Source organism: Thermobia domestica, chromosome 5, assembly GCF_964235325.1.
Source record: "Thermobia domestica chromosome 5, izTheDome1.hap1.1, whole genome shotgun sequence".
NCBI lineage: Eukaryota > Metazoa > Arthropoda > Insecta > Zygentoma > Lepismatidae > Thermobia > Thermobia domestica.
Window position 1 is genome coordinate 2,775,040 of NC_137458.1, and position 14,360 is coordinate 2,789,399.

A 14,360-nucleotide genomic window follows, 5' to 3' on the forward strand; every position below is an offset into this window, starting at 1 on the left:
GATTGGATTCGGAATCACGTTCCTACAAAGTCCTGAATTGTTTTGATTTCACGTATTAATATACCAGAAGATATTTTCCGTGTCTGCTTCTGTAGAGATTATAATAATTTATTGCAATGTGACTGAGCAACCCTGCGATTGTTTCTCCCTCACTTGGTGGCTCGGAATGCAATTTGCTGGCTGGATAAAGGCCTAGCTGTCACCATCGTTGGGAGACAGATGGACGTAGGTGAGATGTTCGGACCTGAGGCACGGTGGATGAGAAAACAACAACCGGTGGCATTCACGTCATCTCCCAACATTTACCCGTATAACAGTCACCGATACCAACACGTTTTGGAATCTCTTTTGCTTCTTCTTCTTCTTCGCTTTGTTTCGTTTATTTTCCTCAACAGATCCTTTGCTATGATCTTCCAGTTTGCTACCGGAAAAACAACATGCAAGATGTAACAAGGCATAACACTAGATAAGGCGAAGCAAGTAGAAAATACTATGCTACTCACAGTAACTTGAAGTGAGAAAGCACGGTTCTCTTCTGGGAATTTATGTTCATATCTAAAACGAAAGTTATGAGTTCGAAGTCTACTTTCATCATATTATCATCATGATATAGGAGTTTCGCCTTTGCTGTCAGATTCTTTTCTGCAAAGTGAAAATTTCTCCTGCATTGCAATACCCACTAATCCTTTTGTCTTCTAAAAAAAAAAATCCTAAAATTGAACTTCGCTCCTGAGGTCCCAAATATGCTGACTTATTATGTCGGTGTTCGGGATCTTGCAGACCACATGAGAAGACTGTACAATTAGTGATCGTAGTGCAAGGAATAAAATATTTCAGTAAATGCAGATCTTGAAGACTGATTTTGATTAATACAGTTTGTCAAGTGGATTTTTTCCAACTATCATATCTTTGAGGATACAGTTTCTTTTAAAACAATATCACAACTTTCTTTTGGCTTTTTTAAATTGCAATCCTACATGATTGATTTTTTCAATAATTTTTAATTTCGAAAGCTTATTTTTTTTCCCCTTTCATCCGTAATGATCGCATAAATACTATGTCTAGGCTTTCTACAGATATTCCTACTTTTATATTTTTGTTTTCAACTGTTTCGTTTTGGTGTATCTATAATAATAGGGATGGCCACATTTTTTCGAAAACGAAAAATGAAAAACGAAAACATTTTCGAAAAAACGAAATTTTTTTCGAATAAACGAAAAACGAAAATTTTTTCGAAAAAAAACGAAAAGCGAAAAATTTTCTGAAAAACGGAAAACGAATTTTTTCGAAAAACGGAAATTTTTTCGAAAAAATGAAAAATGAAATTTCCGAAAATCGAAAAACAGATTTTTCGAAAAAGGCCATCCCTATATAATAATCATCCCTTTTCTTTTGCGTAAACACTATAAACGTATTACGGTAAACTTCTCAGTTTAAGAAATTTGTAAAGAGAATATAATAAGCTATTACTTCCTTTGTTTATGGATAGCATTGATGTGTAACATTTTGTTTATTTTAATTGTATATAGTAACTTCTTGATTCTCTACCACCATGAGTATTGTCCTCTTTTGATTCTCCTTTTCAAAACACATTCTCAAATGGTAAAGTTAGATCTCCTATGTATCAATTTGATTTAAACTAAACACGTAACAAGGGCGCCGATCCTGGAGAGCCGCGGGGGCCCGGGCCTCCCAATGCTCATATGGGCCCCCTTATATTTTTATAGTTTTATTCATTTGTTTTATGAATGTACAATAATTGGCATAATTTAAATTCAGTTTGTCCTAAAATTCTCATATGAAGGGAAAGGGTAAAAAAAGAAGGAATGTCACAAAACCGCACTTTTGAGAAAACGGCGCTTTAATATTGAAAACCGCGTAAAAAGAATAGGGTTAGTTAAATCTTTTGCCCCTTTTTACATGGATATTTCTACATTTACGCATGCATGGCATATACAGTCAAATAGTACCAAGAGTCATCAACAGATAGGAGAAACCACCCGATAAAGCACTGCCGTGTCATGACAAAACGATGTAACTTTGGCGAAAACGTTTTGCGAAAATGAGCCTTAAAGTTTTCATCCGAAAATGTGATCTGTATCGTGTAGAGCCAGTGTAACTAGGCAATAATGGTCAACCAATCAATTTTCACCAAATTTAATCACACAACATGCATTTACGTAACATTACATGTGACCACGTGTTTGCAAAGTCAAAATACACTGGTTCTATACGATACAAATCACATTTTCGGATGAAAACTTTAAGGCTCATTTTCGCAAAACTTCTTCGCCAAAGTTACAGCGTTTTGTCACGACACGGCAGAGCACATACATGGACATTCCTTGTTTTTTCCCCTTACCCTTCATATATGCCTTTTTAGACCCTTGTCTGCAACCAAGCACACATCTGAATGTCCCCTCCCCCTCTCCAAAGTTACAGAGAAATCGGTGCCCTTGGCACGTAATAGTTAAATGTATTTGTTTAGTTGGTATTATATAGTTAAAATAATTTTCTCCTTTCTTATGTCTTTGCAGGTAAAAGAAGGTGTGAGAACTGGCCATGTGGTAGGGACAGTGACGGCAGTGGATGAAGACAGCGGCGAGAACGGAAGAATTACTTACACAGTCACAAGTGGTAATTTCTACGGTACTTTCGACATCAATAGGACGACAGGTGTCCTTTTTACTGCCAAAGAATTAGACCATGAACTGGAATCGGAGTTTCAGCTGGAAGTCAAAGCCTTGGATAACAGTGCCACGAATCCTCAGAGTAGTATTATCAGTGTCAAAGTAGAAGTTGAAGATATCAACGACCAATCACCAACGTTCAAGGAAGATCCTATTTTGTTTTCTGTTTCGGAGAACACCGCGGTCGGTACGGTCGTGTGGAATTTCAGTGCAATCGACACAGATGCCGGTGTCAATGGAGAAGTTCAGTATAGCATTATTCACCAGTCACCTAAAGAAGCGTTCAAAATCGATGCAGGCACGGGTGCATTGTCAGTTAGCACTCCTTTGGATTATGAGACTCACTCAGATTACACATTGATAATAACAGCAACAGACCAAGCAACTAATGTGTCTGAAAGGCATACAACATCTGTAACAGCAAGGATTCTTCTTGAAGACTTTAACGACAACCCTCCTATCTTTGTGTCGCAAAGTAAGGTGAGTTTATTGGAAGATGAACCCGTAGGTTCGGCAATTCTTCATGTGATTGCAGTCGATAAGGATTCCAGAGACAACGGCAGAGTGACTTACATAATAACTTCTGGTAATGAAGATGGACGATTCTCTGTTGGTTATGAAACAGGTCAGCTGTCTCTGGCAAAGCCGTTGGATCGAGCGAGAAGAAATAAATATGCCCTCAACATCACTGCCAGCGATCACGGACAGCCTTCTCGACATGCCAGCCAGGTGATTGAAGTCTCTGTCGAAGACGCGAATGATAACCCACCGAGGTTCCTACAATCAGTGTACGAAGCCAATGTATCGGAGGACGCGACCCCTGGAACCTTTATTGTGAAAGTCACAGCGAAGGATTCCGACTTAGGTAAGTGTATAGATTGCTTTTCTCTTTCTGATCTCACTTCATTGTCGTGTGCTTTCTTGAATTGACGTTTTGTTTTGACCCCCAGTGATTGAGGGTACTCAGTGCGGACATACCAATTGAACGAAAGATATTCATGTTAGTATCGACTGTCAAAAGTCTCTACATCAGCTGGAGGTGAGGACCTTCTGTCCTTCGTATTCTTAACATGACAGCTTCTGGGATTTCTATTTTTCTTTGAAGAACGAACATTTATACAGCGTCTAAAGGGTTTTATACTTAATTTAAAATCGTAAATTAACAGAGAAATTATTATGGAAACAGTTGTGTGACCAGAATAATACAAATAGGGTGGGCAATCAATATTCAAATTTTGTTTTTTAATTTAACCAATCATCTATCCTTCACTATTTATTTATTTATTTATTGACGAAGTTTCATACAGCACAAGGCCATTTGCCCGAAACTGAACATCAACATTGAAACACACACACACACACACACACACACACACACACACACATATATATATATATATATATATATATATATATATATATAAAGAAAACCAAATGCAAATAAAAGAAAATTTACTTTTAAATTTACAATATTCTCTTCAGTTGATTTCTAAAGTTTTGTTCAGTAGTAAAAATGTTGAAACTTGTTGAAACTGTGTTATAATCTTGCTCTAATCTATAAAACAGGGATCTCTTAACAATTGACAACCTAGTAGCTTCGTAAGTTAGTAAATTTAGAGAGCGAGCCACCGCAGAGGAACATGAAGGTTAATCTGCGATAATAAGAATTACCATTAATAATCTTATATAGGTAAAGTAAATCAGCTGCACGATATCGTTTCTCAGGGGCAAGACATTAGTTCCTCTCTTGAATGATCACGTAACTCAGGAATTCTAAATCTAACAATGGCAAGAAAGAAGTTTAATACAGAGTCAGTGCGAGATAGATTAGTACCGGTAGGTACAGCCATATTCCAGACAGGTGAACAATATTCAAAGATCGGGGAAATAAAAGCTTTGTAAAACATCGTAAGGACTGGGAGACTTTGTATTTCAGGAAATCTAAAAAGTAGACCAAGTAATTTCATAGCTCTGGATGAGGTCGAACTGATGTGATCCGCAAAGGAGAGGTTTTGCTCAAAGACAACACCTAGATCTTCTTCAGATAAAACTCATTACATTATTGACATTATATATCTGACAAAGACATTCTTTTTTAAGGAGATAGAAAGGGTAGACAATTTGTTGGGGTTTAAGGTCAGATTCCTGTCTTCCAGATTACACATGATTATAATTTTCTTTTGACAATCTTTTAAAATGACCCGAACCAACAAGTATTAGTGCAGTTATTCTTTCTATATAAAGAAATGTAATTTTGTAGAAATTTTTCGTAGGTGCTTCGAGAATTCCAATTATAAAGTGTTAGAAGGAATGTGACGTTAATATAGAGTGTGTACCGTGACTACCAAACAGCGATTATTAGCGTTTCCTATCAGGCTCTGTTATTTATTTGTGAGTATGTGTGTGAGAAAAGGAAAAGAAAAAGAAAGAGATTATTCCAATCACATATAGATGTCGCTGTACGATGCATGTGTATATATAAAAAAAGCACTAAATATCTTGTGATGCCGCACCTCCTCCTTAAAAGAAAAAAAATATCAATAGTAATTAGTACCAATAATAATGTGAATTACAAAAGACAAAGAAAAAAATAAATCCAATTAAGTTCGAGATAAAGATCTTAGGACGCAAAGGATTCTGGTTAGTAATTCAGTCGTGTATGTATGTGTTTGCGCGTGAGTGCTCTTTTATCTTGCATACAAACAAACAAACAAAAAAGAAGGAAAAACTTCCTAAATGCAATGAACAAAAATTAAAAACTTATTTCATCTTATGTACAAGGGCAAATTTTTAGTTTGTACAAGGATTAAAGGTAATTTTGTCGTTGATTAAGTGCTGTCATTGTCGGTCGTTGCCATCGATTTTAGTTCTTTTTCTTTTCTTGTCGAAATTATTGTGGTAAGTAAAAAAGATCTACCGGTGTTTGTACGTGTATTTGTATTTACTCTTCATGCACATATGTATGAACAGTATAAACTATATTTATTTTCCTTCTGTTGGACACTTGGGAGGAGCAACTCTGTGATTAGGGAAATTCCTGTGTTAGGACATTCCGTTGATAATAAATGACAAAATATTTAGTGTCTCGCAAGTTTAGTCAGCCATTTAATAGCACACAGGTAATTTGAAGGTAAGAACTACCTCACTCTGTCGTGACATACTTAAAGTATTGAATACAAAAGAAACAAAAAAACAAATAATATAAATTTATTTGCCTATTTCTCATAAACTTTGGACTGAGAAAATGTAATGCGGTATTATTCTCCTTTTAAAAAAGTAAATCTGAAAATACGAGTTGATTTCTTGCATGGTGGTCCAAATGTCTTGTAATCCTAACAAATTCCAGAGCGGAATATGACGTTAATAAAACATCTGATTTATTCGTTTATATGTAATACGGCTCGAAGTGCTATTACTAGGGAATTCTAATACTTTTAGATATATATGCATGATACTTTGTTTCAAGTATATAAGTAAAATATAAAGAGACTGAGGTATTAAAAAATGAGAAAGGGAATCTAGCTCGGTAAAGAGAGAAATAATTAAATATCTCTAAATGTATATGGCGTAATTACTAAATTAGTGTGACCATTTCGGATGTATTATGTATGGGAGGAGAAAATACTAGATTCACCGTAAATTCAACTATTGTGGCATTTTCCCCATAAAACTTCGATGACCCAAGATATATATTGAATTTTTTTCCATAAAACTTTTCAGACGCAAGATATATAATGCATTTTCTTCCATAAAACTTCGTAGATCCAAGATATATAATTCATTTTCCCATAAAACTTCATAAACCTAAGATACATAATTCATTTTTTCCATAAAACTTCGTAGACTTAAGATATATAATGCATTTTTTCCATAAAACTTTACAGACTCAGACATATAATGCATTTTTTCCATGAAACTTTGGACCCAAGACATATAGTGCATTTTTCCATAAAACTTCATAGACCCAAGATATATAATGCATTTGTTCCATAAAACTTTTTAGACGCAAGATATATAATGCATTTTTTCCATAAAACTTTACAGACTCAAGATATATAATGCATTTTTTCCATAAAACTTCATGGACCCAATTGCAACAAATAAATTAGCCGTGGAAAAACAATCGGCTATCATTAGACTTAATATTTTCCATAGGTGCAGATGTACCACGGGATAAAATGACCTTCTCGGTAAAAATTGCTCTGATATTCTTCTAATTGCTGCAATACCCTTATAACTTTTATGATATGAAGCTGACATTTTTAATTATCAGGTACATATTTTACCTTTAGCCATGCACAACAAACTGTATACACTTCAGTAAAATAAAATATAAAAATAATATCCCTTGATTGAACAACTTCTTCTATTATTTGGAACCTGAAAGCAGAAGCAAAGATAATTTCGAATCCAGTTAAATTATTAAAAATATAAATCACATATTTTGTAAAAGTAGTGGTTGACACTATGTCATAAAAGGAAATGAGTGCAGGAATAGAATGGGAAGTAAACTTTTATGAATGAGCACTCGTGTGAATGAACATAAATTAATGTTTTCAATTACATTGTGCTTAGTTTCGTAAAGTTTTTTTTTTTTTTTTTTTTTTTTTTAAGTATTTCCCTTTCCCTCTGAATACGTGTTTGAGACTCCTGCTGTGAATCTTTGTAGTAACTCATGGTATTCAGATGTTTATCTCATGAGAGGCTTTGGGAATACTACTACGACATGGTTCCTACAGCACCATCGTATAGTAGCAATATTTCTCAATTCTGATTTATTAAGAGTTGTCCTTTTATATGTATATGAATACATCTACGTTTTCTTCACTTTAATACTGGCTGTCGATGCCTCGAGTAGCTGGAATAAATCAGATGATTAAACAGAATGTAATATCACAATGATTATTGTAATTATGAAAGCTCATGACGGCAGAAAAGTCAAACTATGTGGAACGCACAGTACAATTGAACATTATGGAGGCCAAGATTTGAAAATCGACGGGTAAAATGAAGTTTAGTTCCGTATTGCGAGAAAATGTAAAATTAATGGGCAATGTTAAGAAATTAATTTATCCAGACGGTACAGTGACGATGTGAGCTTTAATTTCTTTGAGGTGCAGAGACATTTTAGGAGGCTGGAAAATAATACTTTTTTTTATTATTATTATTTGACCTACATCACAATACAACATGCGGGGGCGGACAATGCCACCGGGGAGGGGGGGTGCTTGCTCCCGTCTGGCATCGTCACTGAATCGCTATAGTCTAACTAAAATAATAAAGTAGAAATAACAAATAATGAAGCCCTCTCTACTATGTAATCCTCTATAAGGAAGCACTGTACTTTGTACCACACTCCAACAATAAAGTTCTCCAAGTTACTTTGAGTCGAAGTTTCAGCGACAGTTAGATTCGTCCGCACATGCACTTTCGGCGCCCAGACTCTCTTTGCTACTCGCGTGTCTCTGCTCGTTTCTGCTCTGGTACTCTAGGGGATCACAGAACAAATCGCCTCCTTCAACTATTCCTAGAAAAGTGGGAAATCACTAATGGCATGAAAATTTTGAAGATCAGAAGACGATTTGTGGAAAGAAATAGAATAGTATGGTAACCGTTATATGGTACACATGCATTTATTTCCTGCATCAGGATGGTAGGACTCATATGAAAATCCGCTTATAGAATATTCATTTCTTAAGGCAGTAGTTAATAATTTTGTAAAGAAACCATAAATTTATACATTATATAGTTACCACCAGATTGTTCATCTGTACTGACGAACAGTATATTTCAAAACACATAACCAGTACTATAAATCCTTGAAAGGACTAACTTGTCAGTCAGCGATCTTTCGATTGATTTGATGCAGCTTTCCAGTCTCCCTATTCTGAGCCAGACTTTTCATTTCCATGTATTTTTCCTTCCCTACATCTTGTTTTATTGTTTGACACGGCTTAACACTCTTCCCTATGTTGAGCCAGATTTTTTCATTTCAATGTACTTTTTCTTCCATATATCTTGTGTTACTGTTTGACACAGCTCTCCACTCTTCCCTATCCTGAGCCAGACTTTTTATTTCCATGTACTTTCTCTTCTTTACATCCTGTATTACTGTTTGACAAAGCTTTCCACTCTTCCCTATCCTGAGCCAGATTTTATTTACACATACTTTTTCTTCTTTACATCCTGTATCACTACTTGACAAAGTTTTCCACTCTTCCCTATCCTGAGCCAGACTTTTTATTTCCATATACTTTCTCTTTTTTACATCCTGTGTAACTGTTTGACAAAGTTTTCCACTCTTCCCTATCCTGAGCTAGACTTTTTATTTCCATTTACTTTCTCTTCTTTACATCCTGTATTACTGCTTGACAAAGCTTTCCACTCTTCCCTATCCTGAGCCAGACTTTTTATTTCCATATACTTTCTCTTCTTTACATCCTGTATTACTGATTGACAAAGCTTTCCACTCTTCCCTATCCTGAGCCAGACTTTTTATTTCCATATACTTTCTCTTCTTTACATCCTGTATTACTGTTTGACAAAGCTTTCCACTCTTCCCTATCCTGAGCCAGACTTTTCATTTCCATGTACTTTTTCATCCCTACATATTGTATTATTTGGTCCGTATATTTCAATCGTGGCCTTCCTCTAGGTGATTTTTCTTCTGTCATTCTCTTTATAGCCAATACAGTAGAGTGATTTCTTAATGTCTCATAATACGTTCAAAATAATCCTATTCTTTCCTTTTCAAAATATACTTCAGTATATTCCGTTTCTCTGCTTTCATTCCTAATAACCTTTCATTTGATACCTGATCCACCCATCTAATTTTCAACATTCTTTTCTAGCACCACAATCCGAAGGTTCCTATTCTCCCTTTTGTCCTCTCCTCCTAGAATCCCTGTCTGATACTAATTCAATGCGTTTTATGGGTGTGAAAGGGCGAAACCAAACGCAAAATTTTTATTCATTTTAAAAGAGCATTGCATAGATTATTCGGAATAGACTCATCTTCATGAGACAATTGGATAACTTCTGAAATTAAAAGATATCGAACTTCGGTCTAGGAAGCCCGAAATAAAGCTATAGACTGTCTTGGACTGTAACGTTAGGAAGTTCAGTTTTATTGTGTAGATTGTGAAATTTGTTTTCCCTGCAATTTAAATGCCCAACTCTTTTTGGTATCAGCTGTAACATCATGTATCAATTTGCTGATGCAGTTCTTTTTTGGCTTTCCCTGTAGGGAAAGCACTTCGCGAAATCTTTGCAAAATATCATCCAAGAGGGAACAAAAACATAACTAAATGCCAACGTAATGCGTGCATGGTGATGTGCACATGTGTGATGGGGAGGTGGGGGAAGGGAGGGAAGGTAAGATGTAAGCTGTTTCGGAGCGACATTCTTCTCTCGATTATATTGTGTTTTTTCACGATCCTTACTAATAAAGAGTGATAGCGACCCCTTATGTGGAAACCAACACGAACGCAAATTACGGCTTCAGCAGCCATATTTAATGCCAGGTAATTATCTTGAGGCGACGTTGCCACATTGTTGTTGTTCTTGTTGTGGCTTTCTTTATGCCGTCCCCTCCGCCCCTCTCCGCGATGTTGAAGGGCTCCGCGTGGAGCGACCACGGACAGCTACTGGAGAAAGCTTTTCGTGGCCGTGAACTCGTCTTCTTTGCCGTACATATTCAACTGTTGTCGCTCACTCTACTGCCAGCAGCGGAATTTTCTACAAATATTGCCAGATTTCTTTTTAATTATCACATTAAAAGGTAACAGTAACCCACCAAAAAAAAAAAAAAAAAAAAAAATCGTGTTTTATTTTATAACTCGATATGCACGTTATTTGTATTATCGGTATATGAAAAGCATTAATTCGCTTTGTCTTTTGTTTCGTTTTTTAAATACCGATTGATGATGTACTGAAAAAGAACTTGTAAGCTGGGATCCATGTCTAAAAGGACTTAATAATACTATAGCCACCGGTATAGGTAAATTTATTTATTCATTTATTTTCTGACGGAAGAAGGTAAACTGAAAGTATTTGATAATATCCTGGTACGAATATTCGAACCGAAGAGGAACGGGAATGCGGAATGGCGCAAACTTCATAACGAGGAACTACATAGTTTATATCTTTTACCAAACATTGTTAGGGTCATCAAATCTAGGAGGCTCAGGTAGACAGGCCATGTTGCCAGGATGGAAGAAAGTAGGAATGCTTTCAAAGTTTTAACTGGAAATCCAATCGGAAAACGACCATTAGGAAGACCTAGGCGCAGATGGGAGGACAATGTTAAGATGGATTTCGCAGAAATAAGAATACAAAGTAGAAACTGGATCCTATTGACTAAGGACAGACGTCAATGGAGAACTTTTGTGAACGCGGCATTAAACCTCCGCGTTCCATAGGCCATAAAGTTAGTTAGTTGTTTTCTAGGAACGCTAGCTCCAGATCAATTTTGCAGAGGTTAATAATATTTAAGTAATTTCTGTATTTCAGCTCATTCTTGAGAGATCTTGACGCAAACCGATAAACATAATTAAAACATTTTAATCATCCAATAAAGGTAGAATTTATAAACAAATTTGATCGAAGTCCGTACTCAGGCTTTCTTCCAGAAAACTTTGTGCAGAGCAGGGGGAAATTAAAATTTGAGGGAGCTGTACTGGGACACTGTGGATGCTAAAGGAGATGCCCAGCACAAGAGAGACATCTACCGGTAATCGATTTAATTGATCTCGGGGAGGTGGTTGATCAAGTAATCTGGCCTGGAACAAACCACTCAGTGGTATTAGATATCAGATTGCATACGCTTAAAAATGGGTCTGCTGTTTTATAGAGGGTCATGTTAACAGGAAAATTTAGAGGGATGCTCCATGGACCATAAAATGGGTGCACACACTTTTGTTGTAATCCCCAAATGTAAGAGTATGCGGTTGCAGTGATGTGAACAGATTTTGAGGGAGATGGCTGAAATTCAACTCAAATGTAGAAGAGACTATGTAGATTGTATATGCCAAAAGCAAATGGTCCTAAAATGGATGTAATATAGTTACGAAACACGAAATATTAAAGCCAATGAAAAAGCAATGAAAACACTGAAGTCGTCCACAAATCTCAAAAACTATAATAAGGAGATGGTTAATTGAAAGCTTATTGCGAAGACATAATGATGAGCTTAAAAACGATTTACAGCACATAAGGTAAATATGGATAGAACATAGTCAAAAGTCAAGTTATTTGAATAAAATCAACAATAATGATAAAGTTTATGCATCTTCTGCGAATTACCCAGTGCGCCCCACGCGGAAGTTTATGTGTTTGAAATATCTCACATCCGAATTTGGAATTTCCAGGCACGATTTAGCACGCAGTGACTTTTGACCTGGTCAAGTGACACAGTTTGGTCCTTATGGTAAACCGGACAGACCCTTAGGATTACTCGGATAAAAGTCATATACAGACTTAACAATTTTATCCAAGTGTTTTCTCTCTCTCTCTCTCTCTCTCTCTCTTTTTTTTTTCCATTAATGGATTGGTCAAGCATAAAATATTTCTGGCATCTTTTGTTTCCGGTCAGTTCCAAACAAATATGCAACAAATGAAAATTTGGCTATGACATATAAATATTAAATGAGGTAGTGAATTTTTAATGTTGCCGAAAGAAGTAAACCGTAAAAAATAAATTGAATCAGAAACAAACAAGGAAAGGAAGTATATTTACAAGAAAAATGTGAAGCCATTAACTTACATTTTCTTTACTTAATAGCCATAGCATTTGGAACCAAAAATGTAACTTTTGGTATCTTGCACTTTCGTTGACAGCGAAACTGACGAAAATACTTGACCCATCCGTTGAGACGTGGAAAACTTACATAACTTGTGTGTCCAAGTCTCTCTCTCTACTTTTTTCAGGAAAGAAAAAAGTAGCAACATCACGTGTACACCAGGTGAAGGAGTTTAGTTCGTGGGGTGTGATATTTTCGCAATTAATATTCAAACCGGAAGTGGTAGTAGATTTCTAGCACTTTCTGTTTTAGTGGAGAGATGAGGATGGAGATGGAATATATTCTTGGGACGCTTAATTCAATACAGAAAACCACTTCTCGCTATCTATTACCGTTTTTATTTTATAGCTATCTAAACCGGAAGTGATTGATTTCAGCCACTTCCTGTTTGAATACAGAGTGAAGAAAGAAGTTGGGATTTAATCTTAGAACACTGAATCGATTCCAAGAAAACGCTTTTCGTTATCTCTTATCGCTTTCACTCTATGTGGATCAATATTGAAACCAGAAGTTGTAGTGGAAGTCCTGCTACTAGCTACGTCTGGAACGGCTGAAGAAAAATATCCTGGGGAAGACTAAGAGTAAAGAAATAAATCTTGCTCAGGATAGGGGATTATAAAAGCAGAATCAAATCAACGGAAAAATTGTTGACCTATGAGAGGGGCTTCTAACCATTATTGTTTTGGGAAATTTTCAATTTGATTTATTGAAAGACGATAAATGCTTCATACTCAGCAAGAAATATTTTGATTGTTACATTTTCTACTTTCCTATTTAATTTACTTTCTTCCCTACTGCATCTTACACTTCCAACCAAAATTGAGCTAATACTCTGTAAGTTCGTATCTTCAAATGAATTCACACCCACATAAATTCATAAAGTAGAAAATATACGACTGAGTCGAGAATCGAACCCAGGTCTCCGACGTGCCATGGTAGTGTGCTAACACTACGGTTTGAATATCGCAACACTGATACTGGGATTTAAATGTGTGTGCCTATTTAGGGAACGGACTGCGTATCATAGTAACATGGCAAACAGGAAATCCGCGTTCGATTCCCGGTTCAATCTCATTTTTCAGCTCTCATGTTTCATATATCCATGTCTTTTTACTGTGTGGTTAGATGCGTTTCTTCCCTATCATATCTCCACAAATGTTTTCTGTGGCAATAAATGATAAGATGTGAAAATGTCATCTTTATTCTTTAGTAATATATAAAATAACGTGTGTGTGTCTCATCAGATGTTTGCATGGAAAGGAGTACCTAGACTTACCAAGTTTAGTATATAGATAGATATTCATCAGATCTAATCGGGCACGGAGCCATTTTTCTATTTTTGACTCGAGGGACATTGGAGGAGGGTACAGTGTTAGAAAATTTGTTTCGAAAAGTTAAGCCGTTTTGCTGTGGCAATAATATAAATAATATCGAACAAGAAAAATAAAAACTTTTTTAAAAAGTATAAGCCGACTTCAAAAAAGCCTTTAAAAGAAGGCAATAATAAAGAGCTTAAAACCACAAAAAAATTGTCAGTATTATCTATTAAAAAAAAGTTTGTAGTCGTGCCAAACCGAACTAATTAATACCTAATATAAAATTATTACGATTGTGATTTTATGAGCTATGATCATATTTGAATTGGTACTACTTCAAAAAAATTTTAATACATAATAGCAATACATAATAGCATTATTTTCTGCATTTAAGTGGGCTCTATTATTATTATTATTATTTTTATTATTATTATTATTATTATTATTATTATTATTATTTGCCACTTTCTGGTGGGTTTTTGAAGTGGGTAATTTTTCTTAAGTTTGCTTAATTTTTCCACTTTCAATGTCCAAAATGCCTCTGACAGTGGGTG

The 14,360-nt window shown here is 35.6% G+C and overlaps 1 protein-coding gene across 1 annotated transcript in view; it reads left to right on the forward strand.

Annotated features, from left to right (window-relative positions):
- The window catches only part of ds (dachsous cadherin-related 1), a 635,615-nt gene that overhangs the window by 547,258 nt on the left and 73,997 nt on the right, over nucleotides 1-14,360 (forward strand). Inside the window, exon 9 of the mRNA XM_081758114.1 lies at nucleotides 2,538-3,555. Coding sequence (XP_081614240.1) covers nucleotides 2,538-3,555 — 1,018 coding nt within the window. The remainder of the gene's footprint in view (nucleotides 1-2,537; nucleotides 3,556-14,360) is intronic.